The 17886-nt window shown below is 37.2% G+C and overlaps 3 protein-coding genes across 4 annotated transcripts in view; 1 reads left to right on the top strand and 2 right to left on the bottom strand.

Annotated features, from left to right (window-relative positions):
• The window catches only part of LOC126377320 (S phase cyclin A-associated protein in the endoplasmic reticulum), a 526515-nt gene that overhangs the window by 480402 nt on the left and 28227 nt on the right, over positions 1-17886 (top strand). The window lies entirely within an intron of this gene.
• LOC126377330 (otolith matrix protein OMM-64-like) overlaps positions 1660-17886 on the bottom strand; it is a 33435-nt gene continuing 17208 nt past the window's right edge. The window contains exons 3-10 of one of the 2 annotated variants that reach the window (XM_050025018.1): positions 17165-17326; positions 16462-16660; positions 7578-7785; positions 6927-7054; positions 5809-5954; positions 5028-5118; positions 3592-3656; positions 1660-2472 (exon numbers count right to left, since the gene is read on the bottom strand). In XM_050025018.1, coding sequence (XP_049880975.1) covers positions 3638-3656; positions 5028-5118; positions 5809-5954; positions 6927-7054; positions 7578-7785; positions 16462-16660; positions 17165-17326 — 953 coding nt within the window. In that variant the 3' untranslated portion in view covers positions 1660-2472; positions 3592-3637. The remainder of the gene's footprint in view (positions 2473-3591; positions 3657-5027; positions 5119-5808; positions 5955-6926; positions 7055-7577; positions 7786-16461; positions 16661-17164; positions 17327-17886) is intronic. The other variant, XM_050025017.1, reaches the window with a different exon arrangement.
• LOC126377393 (uncharacterized) lies at positions 12269-14163 on the bottom strand. The gene has a single exon (XM_050025125.1). The coding sequence runs from the start codon at positions 13376-13378 to the stop codon at positions 12422-12424; it is 957 nt and encodes a 318-aa protein (XP_049881082.1). The 5' UTR covers positions 13379-14163; the 3' UTR covers positions 12269-12421.

Below are 17886 nucleotides of genomic sequence, written 5' to 3'. Positions count from 1 at the left end.
ATAATACTTAATTAATTTAATTTACAACGACTAAACAAATATAATAAATATAAATTATTTATGAAAAACTAAACTAAATTACGATAAGGCCCTAAATCCTAAATATATGCAAATATGTCGACTGGCTCTATTGCTCGTAAAGTTATGTCAGGCTCTTTTGATTTTTACGGTATCTAAATACTACGTAATAGTCTATTATTATAGAGGGGTAATGGAGGTAATATAATTAGAATAGAGAAATTGGAAGATTTCTAAATAAATGAAGAATATATTTGGCCTTCTAAATTGACTTGCTAAGTTTCTACGACTTTTGACGGAAAATTATAGTTAGTAAATATAGTAAGTATAAAAATTTTAAAGAGTTCGAATGTCTGGCATAGAAAGCAGTAGGTATACTGTATTATAGATGATGGTCGACATTTTCCACTATTCAGCGCTTATCACTATGGACCCGCTAGAGTCGATTAATTCTTTCAAATAAAACCCTCTTCGATTTCCTGAGCCGAACTTCACACACAACTGGGCATCCTAAGAGCCCACAGCTATCCATTTGTTCGGCCAAGTAATTAATGTTATATGCGGCTAATCACAATAAGTTACATCAAAAACTAAAGGGTATACATATTCGTGCTTTGATAGGAGTGTCTCTTTATTAGTTACTAATAACTTCGTGCTCACTTTAGGATTAGTATGGTCGTTATTTATGCCTGTGTGTCTCTCTGCAACCTAACATTTTTACAGTAAATGACTTTGCCAAAAAAAGCTCCCTAATATAAAGGTTTAAGTATTGTAAAACAGTAAAAAGAAAAATACTTAGAGATTTTTTTCAGAAAGTTTTAGTCGTACAAAATAAGGTATTTTATAGTAACCTTAACTTTCTTATGCAATGGCATTTAGTAACGATTTATTTTATTCATTTTTTAAGCTATACTTTTAAATATATATTTACATTACAATTACAAGCCTGGAAAAATAAATAAAAAATACGATGCATGTATTTTTGGTCTTATTACTATTTTTCGGCATCTAAAACGCATTGTTATTATTACTATGTGTAATACTAAAATCTGTTTCTTAGTTTTAATAATAATAACCTAGATCAGGTAACAAAGTGACTGCATATTGTATATTTTTTATTTCTAATATATACTTGTCTATCCTTAACCATAAATTGTTATGTTATCATTATTTAAAAATACTGGCGATAGATGTAAAAAAAACGAAATTAAAATGTAAAATAAAAAAATATAATTGAGTTTTTATTTTATTTTTAGTTTCTTGTGTATTATAACTTGACATTATGATTAGAGTGTTAACTTAAAGTTTATTATTAATTAGAAGATACTTTAAATAAATATATTTTTAAAAGCTTTTGCAAACTCTTATGTACTTACTAAATGTATATGGCGATGAAGAATGACTTAAGAAAATATATTGGATATTGTAGGATTAAAATATTATAAAATAGGTAATATAAATTCAGCGGAAGGTCACAACCATTAAATAATCCATTTTACACAACCAGAAAATAAATCCGTGTTTTTATTCAGTGATAAAAAATGGACGAGTTTTATTTAGGATTAATTGCTTAAAGATGTGGATAAAGTGCATAGTAGGTGGTATGAATGTAAATATAAAATAAAAATGAAAACAAAAAAATTAAAATATTTTTTTATTAATAAAATAAAAGAAACAAAATTAAAAAATAAAACTTTTATGGTAATTAATTACATATTTTTTTTACTTTACACATAATCACAACATTTGGTATACATTAAATTTATAAGATTTACACTAACATTTTATGTTCGACATTTGATTTTTATGCTTTAATACCATAATCAATTCAATTTTCGTATGTACATTTTTTAAATAGGTACTTATCTATACAATTTTGTTGGCGTGATTTGAATTGATTACAGTTTAAAAGAAGGTTAATAAATAAACAAAAGTATTCTTTACTGTCATTGATTTCAAACAAGTAGTTGTTGATACCCCTTATAAACATTGTCCTATCTTATTGCTGTATTTCGTAAGATTTCTTTAAAAAAAATCGCTTGGCCTTTTTACTAAAAAATAAAAATGGCAAGTCATTTGTACTAAAATTATTTTTTAATTACCAAAAATGCAGGTCACGAAGTTGCAGTAGTTTTAGACGGTAGAGAAGTTCAACAAAAATAATTATATATTTACAATATCTAAATGAAAATTGATGATAGATATTTGAATGAATGTAGGAAATTCTCATAATAGTTTCCTTATTTTTTGTAACCAGCTATTTATTATATAAGTGTTACTTTTTATGTATGAGTATTTTACATAAAATTATTGAGGTGTGTTTATAAAAGGTGTCAATTAACTTATTGCTTTATGAATCATTATGATGTCAATCAACTTTCAAAGGATGTTTTATACTTACTACTGCGCACGGGTTACACTTCGTACATATTTCTAGGAGTAATGCCGGCATTTCTGGAATAAAAAAATAAAATAACTGTTATTTTTTATCATCATAGAAAAAATACGTTTTTTCTATTAATTGTTTAGTATTGTATTTGTGAATATAAATACTAGCTTCCTACAATCTGCAGTGTGCTCCCCATTTGTCCGGCCAAGTAGTTAATGCCATCTGCGGCAAATATACAATAAGTCACGTCAAAAAAAAATGCAGTGTGTGCACGACACCCGCTCCGCGCGTGGTGCGAATTATATCTTCGACCACTAGAAGCAGCGAACTCTATCTACGTAGATAGACGTACAGTTGCCGTGCCGCGAGGGCTGAGATAATAAAAAAATGATTATTATAAAAAAGTTTACTTATTACATAAATACGTCCTTTTGCTGACCGTGGGTAAGGGGTGCCTTGTTAATCAGATATCAGGGGGTTAAAAAAGCCACATCGATGCAATTCATCTAAAGAAGCAATATTGCTATTTGATTGTTTGCATTGCGCACTTACTTTTGTATGCGCAAATGTCAAATTGCAATACTTAGTTCTTTTTTAGATGAAATGCTTCGAAGCGATCTTTTTAACCCCCCAGGTCGAGTATTAAAAGAAGTTAGGTCATCATCATCAGCCGTACGACGCCCACTGCTGGGCATAGGCCTCGCCCAAGGATCTCCACGATGATCGGTCCTGCGCTGCCCGCATCCAGCGGCTTCCCGCGACCTTCACCAGATCGTCGGTCCACCTTGTAGCGGGCCTACCCACCCAAATTAGGTACTTTATTTAATTAAGAACACTAAATGTGCGAAATATTTAAGACGTTTTAGTAAGTTAATGTATAAGTAAATAACATAATATAACATAAACAGCCTATATATTACGTCTCACTCTTGGGCACAGACCTCCCCTTAATCGACCGGAGGTTACGTCCACCAGGGGGGTTAAAATGGCCACATTGTATGCATTGCGCACTTACTTTTATATGCGCAAATGTCAAATTGCTACATTGCTTTTTTAGATGAATTGCTTCGTTGGGGCCATTTTACCCCCCCCCCCCCCCCCCCCAGGTGTTTTCTACTATTAGCCTCGACCAACGGCAAAATTAATAAGTGAATATATAAATTTATTTTAAAAATAAAGCATACCAACTATATACAAGCGTTATATACACAGCTTTTGTATACAACCCGGCTACACTTCTGTCGTGTACCTGAAATAAGCAAAACCAAAGCTTAATGTCTAAACCTCTGTCTTGTTAGGCTAGACTGTCTTCTGATTCTTGTCATAAAAAGAACAGAAAGCGCTGCTAAAAACAAAGTAGTAAAATAAATTATTAGTTTTGTCCTAAAAAAACTAGTAAGTACATTTAAGCGTAAAGCGCTTTTTTGGTTAATATAAATTAAATAAGCATTTTTATTTTTTTATTCTGAATTTTTCACATAAAATGTTAAGCTTAATAATTAATTTGTCTGGTCCGTCGTCTTGTTAGGTCAGACAGTTTTATTAGTATGTCACAAAGTAAATAAGTAAAACAATAGTAATATTCAAAGTCATGTCATAGAATTTTAATTAAGCAGGTTACCAAGCATTTTCCCGCACCTGACCTGTCTAATCTTCAGGTTAGGTTAGGTTAGGTCAAATATTCAGGTAGGTATGGTAAGCAGACCCTGTTTTAAACGGGATGATGCTGGGGAGATGATTAGAGCTTGTCTGTAACCTTGTCTTATTAGGTCAGACAGACTTAAGTTCTTACAATATTTAGGTTATCTTTATACAAACTTTTTAAAATGCTAAAGCACTTTAAATGTACATAATTATATTGTCTATCAAGGCATGAGGTTATGTCATACGATAATATAAGTTGTGCTGTCCGCGACATTTGGAATATTAACCGCCTTACGAATAAAAAATAAACAAGCGGTCGACGTTTCTTTAAGTATTTGACAGCTAAGCAAAATTAAATCAAGTTCATTAATCAATTCGATTCAACTTTGCTTAACTGTCAAATACGTGTACACGTTTATCGCTCATTTATTTAAAAAAAAATAAAATAAAATGAAAACCATTAAAGCGTCTTTTTGAAAAATCACATACACCATTGGTAGAACGTTTGTCTCTCACTTTGAGGTCGCAGGTTCGAATCCAGAACAGGCCTAAACCAATGTCGAATATGTTTTCGAATTCATGTTTAGATCATAAATGATTATGACGTGCTTAGCGGTGAAAGAAAACGTCGTGAGGAAATCCACATTCCCGAGAAATGCATTTTCGGAGGTATGTGACAGTATTCAGGTTAGGTAAGCGGACCCCATGAAAACGGACTAACGCTAGATGAACAAGTCACATGTGTGTAAAGGAACGTTTCGTATAATTATTTACGCTAGATTGAAATTGATTGAGGTTTTGTCTTTTTACCGACTTCAAAAAAGGAGGAGGTTCTCAATTCGACCGCATTTTTTTTTTAAAAATCACATCGTAATGTGATTTTTCAAAATGGCGCTTACGTGGTTTATGTAAATGCGACACAGTTCTAAAGTACTTATACTACTTATATATTTAAAGTATTTGTAGCTGTACGTACCCATCCCGAGGAGTGACGACGTCTTCATCAGAGTCGATGTCAAACAGCTCGTCACGGACATAACTTGTGTTGGTGAAGCCACCCATGTCCACTGGAAATTAAAAAAAAATAGTTGATCGCAGGCCGTCACTTCATACAAACAACCTCGTTTTACACAGACACTACACATTGACATTATCAACACGCGCAACTGTGTGTGTGACGTCTGAGGGCTGCCAATTAGAATACCTAATTTAATCGTTATTATTTATTTAGGGAAGTACTACTTACGAAAGATGCTTTTTTAATAATCAGTTAATATTTATTTATTTATTTACCACACAAATCACAAACGAGAAACTTTGAACAATAAAGGGTCACAATATAAATAAATAGACTTAAAAATCACTGAACTATTTAATTGCAACAGATTAGGTTAAATTTTATTGCAAATTATTGGCATGTTTTGATGAAATACCATGAAAAATAAATATAAAAACTGTAATAAAAAAAATATATTTATAAGCGCCGCGCAGGCGTACCCAGCGCGGGCAATTACTAATATTCGAATCAGATGAAAGAACGTCGGCGACCAATTTCAAAATTCGAACAGAATAAAAAACAGCGATCCGCGCGCTGCCTTCACAATTCAAGTCTAAACTATGTTCTAAATTATGTAGGTGTGTGAGGTAAACCTAGCTCAGACGCTGGTGGGGAGCGGAGAGTTGCTGGTCTATACGTAATATTAGTTCTTATTCTATGCCCGGGTAGAGCTTTAATATTAACTGTTGTCCAGTCTTACCCCGTGTGGAGTCTTCATATTTGGCGTCAGCCCACTTGTAGTCATTGTCTGCGTAGAGGGGAGGCAGCGTTTGGTGGGGGGTGGGGTACAGGTCCAGGTCGCGCTTCTCGTCGCGAATACTGTCTGTGTCGCTGAAGGACTTCATTCTGGAATGTTCCAATGTAAAATTAAAGATAGTTATTATTGGTAAGATTAAAGACATCTCTTTCGAATTCAATCAGTTTTAAAGTTTAAAGGCATTAAAAAATTGCTTCTAAAATTAAAAAAATAGCTGCTTTTCTAAGTCTTGTCTGACGAAAATCTTGTCTAATTAATTTATGTAGTAATAGTGGAGAGAACCATATTGAAGACTATAGAGAACCGGGTAGGAAATATGATTGGCCACCTGATACGATATGATTCATTTATAACAAACATTATAGAAGGAAAAATTGAAGGAAAGAGAGGAAGGGGTAGACCTAGGAGAACATTTATGAAACAAATAAAAGAGAAGGTGCAGGTCATGTCGTATCGGGAGGTGAAGGTTTTGGCGGGAAGAAGAGAGGAATGGCGATTACTCTACCGACAAGAGCGCAGCTCTTAAATAGAGAGAGAGAGAGAGAGAGAGAGAGTGGAGACAATAAAGCCAGAATTTCCTAAGTTATTTATGGGTTTGAATTAATGTTTGGATCATAGTTAACACTTTCAAGGACAGAACGTCTAATAACGTTCCGATCCCAAGGTGTCATAATAGGTAATATGACACCTTGGAATCGGAACGTCATTAGACGTTCTGTCCTTGAAAGTGTTAATTAATATTACGTGGTTTCCAGGATTTGGACCGGTTGACGGCAATAGGCTCGCCCATTTCATGCCTCGCGAGGGGTGGGTGAGTGCATCTTCGGGGATACAGTCGTCACCAGGGACGTGCTGTTCTCGGGAATGATCTTGTTCTAAAAACTCTTCAACACTCAAGACACTGGCTGCTTATTTTTTAATGTTCTTTCTTGTACTCTGATCCTATCTGCCTAAAGGATAGGTTACCTAGTAAAGCTTTTCCCCTCATAACCACATCGGCCTCCTTGGAAAAACTCTTCAATATTATGCTAGAGAGATGATGGAAAAAAAGGTAGTCATACCTGGTGTAAGAGTCGAAACAGCTGTACCGCCACAGCGCGAAGGCCAGCATGGCTGCTGAGATAATCACTCCCACACCCAGCACCATCCACGCCATTAGGACTTGGCCGTCGTTGGGTACTGGGAACACCTGGAGTAGACAAGTTTATTCCTTAAAATGTTTGCTTGTAGGCATGCTAAACTGGGAACACCAAAAAAACTTAGAAGATGCTCAGCAATTCGTCATCTGGGGCATATTATTTTTTGGTTTTTACCAAGAGAGGCAGGACTTGTCTTGTCTATCTTCGTGGACTGACCACCTGTCACCACACGGTTAGAACTTCGTATAAAAAGTGTCTGCAGGAGGTGTTCTGGTTGCTTGTGGCTCTGCCCGTTATCTCAGGTCGTGGCAGCCACAACTAGATGACCAGCTAGTTCCGTCCATAATCAACTGATGGCGCACATTATTCAATGCAGTCCTGAAACGCGCTAATGAAGTTTGCACAGCGCGACCTACATACACTAATTCCAACATGGCGCCGTTGGATTGTCGGTCCCTCGTCACAATAACACTAACAAGATACTATGCTCAGTTCGGTACTCCAAAACATCCTTTAGCGGCAGCACATCTTTGCCACCAAAAGGTTATCAATCAGTCTCTATTGAACACTTACACTGATACCCAAGCTGCTCAACCTCTGCGCGAAGGGGTCCTGGTCCACATACGTCTCCCACATAGCCGCAAGGTCTTCCTCATTCAACCTGCTGCTCTCCTGGTCTTCGTAGACAAGTGGAATTCCAAAGGTGACGTCTACACACCCCTCGAAATTGACCCAATTGATGTTGCAGTGTCTAATCGATGTTATCTGGGCGACCTCCGTGCTGGAACAACGAAGGTAGATGATTAGTTACATGGTCAATGAAGGTCCCGGGTTTGAATCCCGGTGTGGACAAAAATCAGTTTGTGATTTACTTTGGTTAGGACATCGCAGACTAATCACCCGAGGGCACGTTAAGTAGTTTTTCCCGGCTACCATTTACTTAAGTAAATGCGTAATCATTCACGAGCCATGTCAGGGGCCTATGGCGGCTGAATAATAACCCTGACACTAGGATTGATGATGTATTGGTTTTCTCTTCGGGTTGGAAGGTCAGACAGACGTCAGACGTCACACACACAGTTGCGCGTGTTGATAACGTCAATGTGTAGTGTCTGTGTAAAACGAAGTACATGCATACACGTACATAAAATCACGCCTGTAATCCCTAAAGGGGGGGGGGGGGGGGAAGAGCCACAAGTAATCAAAGACAACTTGCAGCCACTGTTGATATGAAGTCCAAAACGAAGTGTTTTGTATGAAGTGTCCGGTGTGTGACACAAGGCAGCAGCGTACTTATAATTCCTTGCATTCGTTTGTAATGGCAATGCCCTATATTGTCCAAGTGGATCTCAGCTGAATGACAACAGTTGGTGAATATCCTGGCATTGATCCAAGACGCCAGCTGTGTCGTTCGGAGTACGGACATTGTGGCAATGGTGCTAATTCCTGTAGACATTACATACCTACTTATTTTATTTTAAGTTATACCTGTCATTTTCTTATCCGCCGAAAAGGAAAGGGACGGGTAATCGACAAGCATAAAATTTATGGAACACACGTCAATTTTAACACAAATCTAAAACAACCCTATAAAAATTGACATTGGCTAATAACCCGGCAGAATTAAGTTGACAGCTCACGTCAAACGGTTTGCATATCAGCGAGATACCATTTCGATTCGCCCGGGTTATTCATTAATTTATTCATTCTTCCTATAATCAAGAGCTGTCAATCATCCGTCCCTTTCCTTTTCGGTGGATGAGAAAATGACAGGTATAATTTAAAGTAAAATTAGGAGGTGTCTGCAGGAATCGGGGCCACTATGTACCTACTTGTAAAGAAAAAATGTATAGGAACAATCTACGAAGAAAAGAAAGAAGAAAATAGAAGAGAGAAGAGTCTGGAAGAAATTGCTACTTAGCAATAAGGCCGCCTATTGTACTCCTTGTTGTGTATTTTTTGTACTTACTGCGTGTGCAATAAAGTATTTGTTATGTTATGTTATAAGCTCACAACTATATTTCCAATAATCCGAGATCCAAGAGTCACAGGTTCAAATCTCGGCTCGGGGTCTTAACCACGGAATTCTACTTTATATCGTGTTTCCAGGATTTGTGCCCGGTTAATAATACTTAAACATAAACAGCCTCCGTGGTCTAGTGGTTAGAGCGTTAAACTCATGATTTGGAGGTCCAGGTTCGATTCCCTATGGGGACATTGTCAAAATCACTTTGTGAGACTGTTCTTTGTTTGTGTGGGTCAGGATGGCGGGTGTATGGTTATAAATGGTGATGATTTCGATACGAGAAGAATGTATGTAAGAATGAATGTACCTAAAATTAAAAGTAATGTACCTTTTTGGAACAAAAGTTATATCAAAAAATAAGTGAGCCGCTAACCTGACTGTCAGAATGGCGAGTGTATTCTTAAATCTACATTACTAACAATTACTAGCACATTACTAACAATTCAAGATTGTTATTAGTATGACAGCAATGTACGAGCAATGTACCTCAACATATTGAAAATTTATCAATATGCAAATATGCAACAAAAGCTTTCAGAGTAATCTGAAAATAAAAATCTGGAAAATTTCAGCGCCTGATTATTTTTATTACCAATCACCAACATTTAAAAAAATAAACAAATATTTAATATCTAAGAAGCTTTAACTTAAGAAAGACAATATATATATATATATATATATATATATATATATATATATATATATATATTTATACATATGTGTTGCTGGGCTGTTAAAATTGACGTGTGTACCATACATTGCAAGACTCAATTTCCTATTCCTTCCTTTTCGGCGGATAAGAAAATCACAGGTACTTATACTTTAAAATAAATTTAGATGTTGTGTACTGAAATCAGCGCCATCAGGTATGTGTGTAATTTTTAAATAGCAATCGCCGTAATGCAGTTGGATAGTCGCCAACTCCTCGCAACTGCTTTCAGACAAATTGCCGGAAACAAGATAAGATAGGCCAGGTAAACTTAGCTGACTTACACACCAGCAACTTTACCCGCATTGGCGCAACGCAGTGGAGTTTTGACTTAACACGCCTAATACTTCTTTTGTTGTGTGGGTTGTGAGATGGATTACCAACCTCATCAACCCTGGTGTCATGGTTATTATTGACCCGCCAAAGGCCCCTGATATATTCAGTATTAGATGTGTTCTTCTAATTATTAAATAACTTGTAATGTATACGCTCATTGATTTAAAAGATGTGTTGCTGTTGCAGTTTCTTGTCTTTTCTTCTTCTCAGCCATAACACCTTGCGAAATGACGTAAATTCAAAATTCAAAAATGTTACATTGATTTCAAGTTTATCCATGGTAATTACGTTGAATAAATAATTCTGATTTCTGATTTATGCATAAATATGTAACAATAATGCACATGCTTCCTGTAACGAGTTATTTATAGCTTAGTTTTGTATACGGGCGCTTGGTGTATTACGCAGTCAAGGTTCGTTAGCGGTTTTAAAAATAGACTTTTTTTGTGGAGCCGCGGTAGCCTCGTTGGAAGAACGCTTTGCACTCACTGTAAGGTCGCAAGTTCGAATCAAGCACATGTCTAAACCTATGATTTTCGAAATCGTTTTTCGAATTCATGTTTAGAGCATAAATGATCATCACGTGCTCAGCGGTGAAGGAAAACATCGTGAGGAAACCCACGTACCCGAGAAATGCGTTTCGGAGGCATGTGACGTCACCTGGGCTGGTTGGTAAGATCAGACAGGCAGTCGTTACTGTAAAAAACCGGACCTGTCAAATCTTCAGGTTAGGTAAGCGGACCCCGTGACAATTGGATAATGCTAGAGAGATGATGACTCCACTGCTTTTTTGGCGTATCTTTCAAGGATGTAAAAAAACCTAAGTTAAAAGTAAACTATAGATCGACGCTCACAAAAAAAATTCAAAAAAAATTCAAAAATATTTATTCAAAAAATCACCATATGTAAGACCGAATATTTGTTGCCGGTGGTATTATCCATGGTCTTTGGCACGTTTTACTACTTATTGATAAACTGTCTGATAGATAGCCTATCTGCCGGATAAGTATCTGATAGCAATACTACTGTCAAATAAGATCTTAGGGGTTAAAAATGCTTCATTGGAGCAATTTATCTAAAAAAGCAATATTGCTATTTAACATTTTGTTGATATTGCGCACTTATTTTTAAATGGCAATATAACTTTTAGATGAATTGATTGATGCAGTTTTAGCCCTCTTGGTTGTATTTATAAGGCAATAATCAGCAAGTGGGGGTGAAACAATCAAGATTTAACCATTTTTAAAACTTATAAAAAGTGATACTTACCAAAATCTACGATCTTGTGGCACTTCCGTAGAAACCAAACGTAGTACTTTCTAAGTATATATAATTATGCTATTCAAGACGGATTTCGGGACTATCCCACTATCATTCAGATTAAATTTTCATACAGCACATCTATTTATCTAAATATATGCTATAATTTCTTATCAATCGAACGATTTCTTACAACAAACATTGTTTCACATTCATAGCATTTATATTCTCGTTATATATTTAATATTATTACATTTATATCTTTTGCAGTCTTTTTATTCATATTTACAGTTACAACATTTCATAGTTCGATATGTCTGGTTTGACCCGGGCGGGCCTTAGTTTCTGATGCCACAATCTCCGTATTAAAAAGTGAAGCGAAAAAAACTGTTTCTCCAAATCTCATACAAGCTTTTCCTCTGTAAATTTTACAGGGTTCTTTAGGACCTCGATTGTATTGTCTGATTTGACTACGCAGTTCACTTTGGCATTGACGACCCCATTCGCTTTTGGAGTCTCATTCGTGTTACCATTACTCTTATCTTCTGATACTGCTACTTTTACTTCTTTATTCTCTGACGTCTCATCGTTGTTGTTATCCTGTAAGACTTCTACCAAGTTTAGGTCAGACTTCTTAGTAGCCACTGACACACTCTGATGCCTCTCACCATTAGTTTTATTGTTGAGTTGAGGATAATGATGCAAAATAGCTGTAGTATTAAAAGTTATTTTACCATACTTAACGAACTCTGTTGGTCTCTTAGGCTTTTCTTGACTAGTACTAGGGCCCGCCTCTACATCTATGTCAGCAGGACTGTTTCTAATCACATCATCTTCATCCTCACACAGATCTTTATTATCCTCCAAAAGACCTAAAGCGACACGTCTACTTTTCTTTAAATTTTCCATATAATTATTATACAAGTTCATATCTATAGTATTACTTTGTTTTAGTGGCAATGAATTTGGCAATATCTTCTGAGGCTTATCCTCAGCCGTGTATCACAATTGTTTTTGTGTACTTTGGCTCTTATAGTTCTGTGTTTCGGGTTTTGCCGCCGTGACGTCACGGACGGCGTGCGTTAGCTATGTTTGGGATTGCACCATCGATATGCTTGTCGTCTCAGTGACTATGGTAGGCGCAGGGAAGTCGTCACCGGTAGAATCGTATATAGGGAACTCGCAACACATGACGAATTTCAAAAACTTCGGCACTTCCACGTAAATAGCCGGCGGGATCGGTATCAGGGGCGACGTCGACGCCTTATAATACAAGTAATCTGGGTTATCTCTGTATTTTTCGTCCGCCGATCGTTCCAGTAGAGGTATTCCAGATAAGAACAATATGATTGCAGTCGTGAATAGAGGTGACAGTATCGCTACCCATTCGACACCTTCAATTACGTTCAGAGATATGATGAAAATTCCCCACCACAGCACTACTTCACCAAAGTAGTTTGGGTGTCTTGACAGGCCCCACAGTCCGTCATTGCACCACTTCCCTTGGTTATCAGGCTCTTGTCTAAAGGCAAACTTCTGTAAGTCAGCGTACGTCTCGATCAGTAATCCTATCACAAACACTCCAGCACCAGCCGAGTCTAAAGTGGTCATAGTTTTCGGAGATTTAGGATAAGAATGATGAGGAGAATTTATGATGATGACTGGTAGACTTACGACGTAGACCCAGACGGCTTGGAACGTGTAAAAGACAAGGAACCTCAAGGTGTTACTTTTACGGTCTTCAAACTGTTTGTCCCTGCCGATGTGGTAGATTCTGTAGATCAAGTATCCAGAGAGTCTCGCGCCCCAAACGCAAACGAATGCCGTAACCATGAGTTGTCTGCTGTCGTAACTTTTTAAGTGGCTCGATCCTTGGCCCAGGAAGAAAGTCAACAGAGCTATGATGATGAAGTTTGCACCCCCAGTGAAGTCAGTCAGCTTGTCGGTTTGGAACAGCGAAGCCACTGTGAAGTACAGTATCTGCATTGCTACAGTCACCATTGCGCTAATGGCAAAGTTGTTCCTATCTATTAAAGGCTCCATGTTTTAGTAAATTTGACACTATATGTTTTTAATTTTGGCATCTAGAAATACTGTTTGCATCGATCCCATTGTACCGCATTGCCGCATTTTGCTTTTTAACACTTATTATGTTTATCTCGTTAAAATTTAATGTCACTGCAGTCTTTTGTCACATTTTCAGTTTGTTTATTCACGTTGTTTAGAACACAATGTTACGTCACGGTCGTTGGAATTTTTATGACAATTTTAGTGGATTTTGGTTGTATTTTTGCGAGTTTCGTGAGCTGTACGGTGTGAGAGCTCGCTCCTCACGTAAGCTTGTGATTCTAAAATAGATTTGACGTTTGAACTGCGCATGTGCTGAGCTTTAGCTCGCGTCTGCGCGTTGAAGCTTTTACCATTAGGTTATAACGCGAAACATTCGTAATATTCCTATATTGCCGTGATTTTGTTTCGCTTTTAATGAATCTTAACTTAATTTTAAGGAATACAATGGGAATTTATTAGTTTTAGATGAGTTTCCGTAATATTATAACCTAGAATTAGGTCAGGAAGCATGTCTGTAGTGATCGTAAGTGGGTCAAAGTGACGGATGACGTAAACAGGTGAGAGACGCTATGCGAGTTAACCTATATATTCTTATAAACATTGAAAGGTCAAAAGTTAGTAGCTCGATTACAAAGTTTATTTATCTATCGGCGGCCTCCGTGGTTCAGTGGTTGAGCGTTGTGCTCACGATCCGGAGGTCCCGGGTTCGAATCCCGGTGGGGACAAATCACAAAAATCACTTTATGATCCCTAATTTGGTTAGGACACCCCCCCTCCCGATGATAAGTGCGCGACTCGACTGCCCGTATCTGCGTAGATGCTGTGACTTGCATGTCATAGCATCTAATATTAGATAAAGCTACTAACATCTAGAATAAGTTTACTAACACATATGAGACATGTTTCGTGAAATAAATAAATTATTATTATTATTATTATTATAGGCTGATCACCTGATTGTCTAAAAGTAAAATGATTCGTGCTTCGGAAGGTACGTTAAGCCGTTGGTCCCGGTTATTACTTACTGATGTAAGTACGTAGTCGTTACATGAGTCCATGTTAGGGGTTTTTAGCGGATCAATAATAACCCTGACACCAGGATTGATGGGGTTGGTAATCCACCTCACAACTCACATGATAGAAGAATAATTTATCCATCATAACATAAATTGTTTTGGGAATAGTACGCGCTTTAATCATTTCTTTGTCTTCAATTGTACTGGCCTTTTGAATTGAATATATATGAACTCATATTTATTACATTACTAAGCCCCTTATCAATTATCATACCTAATAGACTTCTGTCGTTCGAAATTGAATGATAAGCAAGTATAATTATGAATTCTAACCGATAATGGATCAATCTCATGTTTACTTATTTTATGAATAAGTAGTTCATCATTTGTAAGAGAGAAATGTTTTCCTTAATCAACTTCAAGACATGCATCGGCCCCGATTCCTGCAGACACCTCCTAATTTTATTTTAAGTTATACCGTCATTTTCTTATCCACCGAAAAGGAAAGGGACGGGAGATTGACAACTGTTAATTTTAATATGAATGAATAACCCGGGCGAATTATTTAGGCAGCTCGCTTGTACGCAACCCGTTTCACGTGTGCTGTAAATTTAATCCTGTCGGGTTATTGGCCAATGTAAAATTTTGGGAGAGCTTTTAAGTTTCTGCCTAAAATTGACGTGTGTTCCATAAATTTTATGCCTGTCGATTATTCGTCCCTTTCTTTTCCGGCGGATAAGAAAATGACAGGTATAACTTAAAATAAAATTAGATGATGTGTACAGGAATCAGCACCATCATCTCCCTGGCGTTATTCCGTATAAAATCAAATGCCAAAACATCTTTATTCAGTAAGTATACCTATAAATTCAGAAACATTCTTCTTCTATCGTGTGAGTTGTGCGGTGGAGTACCAACCTCATCAACCCTGGTGTCAGGGTTACTATTGAGCCGCCAAAGGCACCTGACATGGCTCATGTAACGACTACCTACTTACATCAGTAAGTAATAACCGGGACCAACGGTTCAACATGCCTTGCGAAGCACGGATCATCTTACTTTTTGGACAATCAGGTGATCAGCCTGTAATATCCTAACCAAACTAGGGATCACAAAGTGATTTTTGTGATATGTCTCTACCAGGATTCGAACGCGGGACCTCCGGATCGTGAGCCCAACGCTCAACCACTGGACCACGGAGGCCGTTCTATTTAATAATTAATTTATTAGTTTTGTACAATAAGCAGTAAGTATCTGCTAAAATTATAATAACTGTTTGATATGATTATACCAGTCACTTGTAATTAATATTATATCCGCTTTTAGATTTGTAAATAACAAACAAAGTATGTAACATTTCATAGAAACAAGATAAATGGACACGAGGAAGATCAAAGTGTACATATGAGCAATATCATGTACCCACTTTAGAACCTTGTCGCACTATCATATTTGACATGTAATGAGACTTACGGTTTAATTTGAATATTGCTTTTTTAGATGAATTGTTTCGATTCATTTTGACAATTAGAAAAATTCGAAGAATAACCATTCTGATGACGTCATCAGATTTTATAATTATCAAACTAATAATTTACCTTATTCTCTAATATTTCATAACACAATATAAGCTCACAACTATATCCCAATTGGGGTAGTCAGAGGTACATCCATCGGAAAATCTTCTTCATTGTTTTCTAACTTGTGACGTAGCGGAAGAATAAAAAAATATAATTTAATCTGTGGTTTTCGGTGCTGGTTGCATAATTAACGTTGTTTTTTTCTCTCTCCATATACTAGTTCAAGAATTTTGTATTGTGCAAAATAATTGCTCGATGACCCAAATAAAGCAAAAAAAAAAGATGAATTAAGCACCCACACCTCACCGAGCTTTCTGTTAGACCAACGTGATAGGTGAGCCGTATCGCCGTCTATAACGGTCGCAACTGTGTTAGTGAAAAGTGCACTTAAGATAAATTAATAACTCATTGGTGCAAGTCCAGGGTAATGAGAAAGTTAAAAATAAAAAAATACACTTACGTAGTATTCAGTCCCTGTTCCAGCCCATTGGCATTAATGTACATCGTGGCCATGTCAGCTATGATGCGAAGGAACTCATCTTCAAGCTCCATGAACTCTTGGACCGATACTCCTCCGAGGTTCACGGTGAAGGTTGCCGGCGGTGTAGGCAGGAGAGGTTCAGGTTCCGGCTCCTCTTCCTCCTCGATGATGGGTGGCCCTGGAAGGTTTTAAGTGGTACATGAACATTTAATCAGCCCAACCACGGCTAGAACTAAAACGGCCTCTAAAGTCCAGTAGTTGAGCGTTGAACTCACGATCCGGAGGTCCCGGATTCGAATACCGGTCTATCGTGTGGGTTCTGACACCAGGGTTGATTACCAACCCCATCATCATCATTGGCCTTATACGTCTGTTTCAGACAATTTATGACGTCATTGCCTCGAAGAAATGCACTTTCTTTCATGGCTGTGCAAGCCAATCCTAGAGCGGCAAACTCTACCGCACACTCTGCAGGAGAAGTCTCCAACTGGTGGATTGTTGTTGGTTTGATGGCGTTTCATTCTCCTGCTCGCCAGTGTGTCAAACCAGGTGTGGTCATGAGTGTCGCGTCCATCGAGCACACGCTTCTTCCACAGGTCACGATCATCGGCGAGCTCCTCCCATGCCTCGTGGTAAATTCCAAATGAGCTCATGTCTCGTCAAAGCAACTATAGGTACTTACATATCATTTTCACACTCATGTGGAACCCTCTCTGGACATTGAGCCCTGTGCCCGACACGAAGCGCACGAAGACCCGGTCGACCTCAGTCCACCGGTAGCTGCGGGGCTCGCTGAGGTGGAAGGAGAATACCAGCCCGTCGGTGCCAGTGCTGTCGACGCCACCTGATGCACGTAACGAAATATACTTTACTGCATAATGTCACCATCTGTATTAAGATCGCAATAACACAGCATCAACGCTAGGACGCTTGAAGTCTGATAGGTCCGGTGGTAGACTAAAATGTGATTAACGACTCCCTTGCAATGTTATACGTTTTTTTTTTATTTTACTTTTGTTTTCCTTTCACGTTTGATGGTAATATTGTGACCTAAAATTGTAAAATTACTTATGACTACTTATTCTGTGGCATTTTTATCTTATATTCTTTTAATTTTTTATTATGTTAAGTTCATTTATTTTTTGATTGCTTGTTAAACTTATTTTTTACCATTCTATTTCAGTATTTCGAACACAATTCTTGTAATTATGCGAATAAATACTCATACTCATACTCGTTTTTTACAGAAGCGACCAGCTGTCTGATCTTCCAACCTGAAGGTCAATACAGGTCATATACCTCAGAAACGCATTTCTCGGGTATGTGACTCTTCACCACTGAGTAAGAGATAATCATTTATGATCCAAACATGAAGTCGAAAACAAGTTCTAAAATTATAGCTCT

The sequence above is a fragment of the Pectinophora gossypiella genome, chromosome 23 (assembly GCF_024362695.1).
Source record: "Pectinophora gossypiella chromosome 23, ilPecGoss1.1, whole genome shotgun sequence".
Lineage (NCBI taxonomy): Eukaryota > Metazoa > Arthropoda > Insecta > Lepidoptera > Gelechiidae > Pectinophora > Pectinophora gossypiella.
This window is presented reverse-complemented; position numbering and strand designations above follow the sequence as displayed.

Coding starts and splice junctions, on each gene's coding strand:
- LOC126377393 (XM_050025125.1), bottom strand. CDS start 13,378: ATGGAGCCTTTAATAGATAGGAACAACTTTGCCATTAGCGCAATGGTG.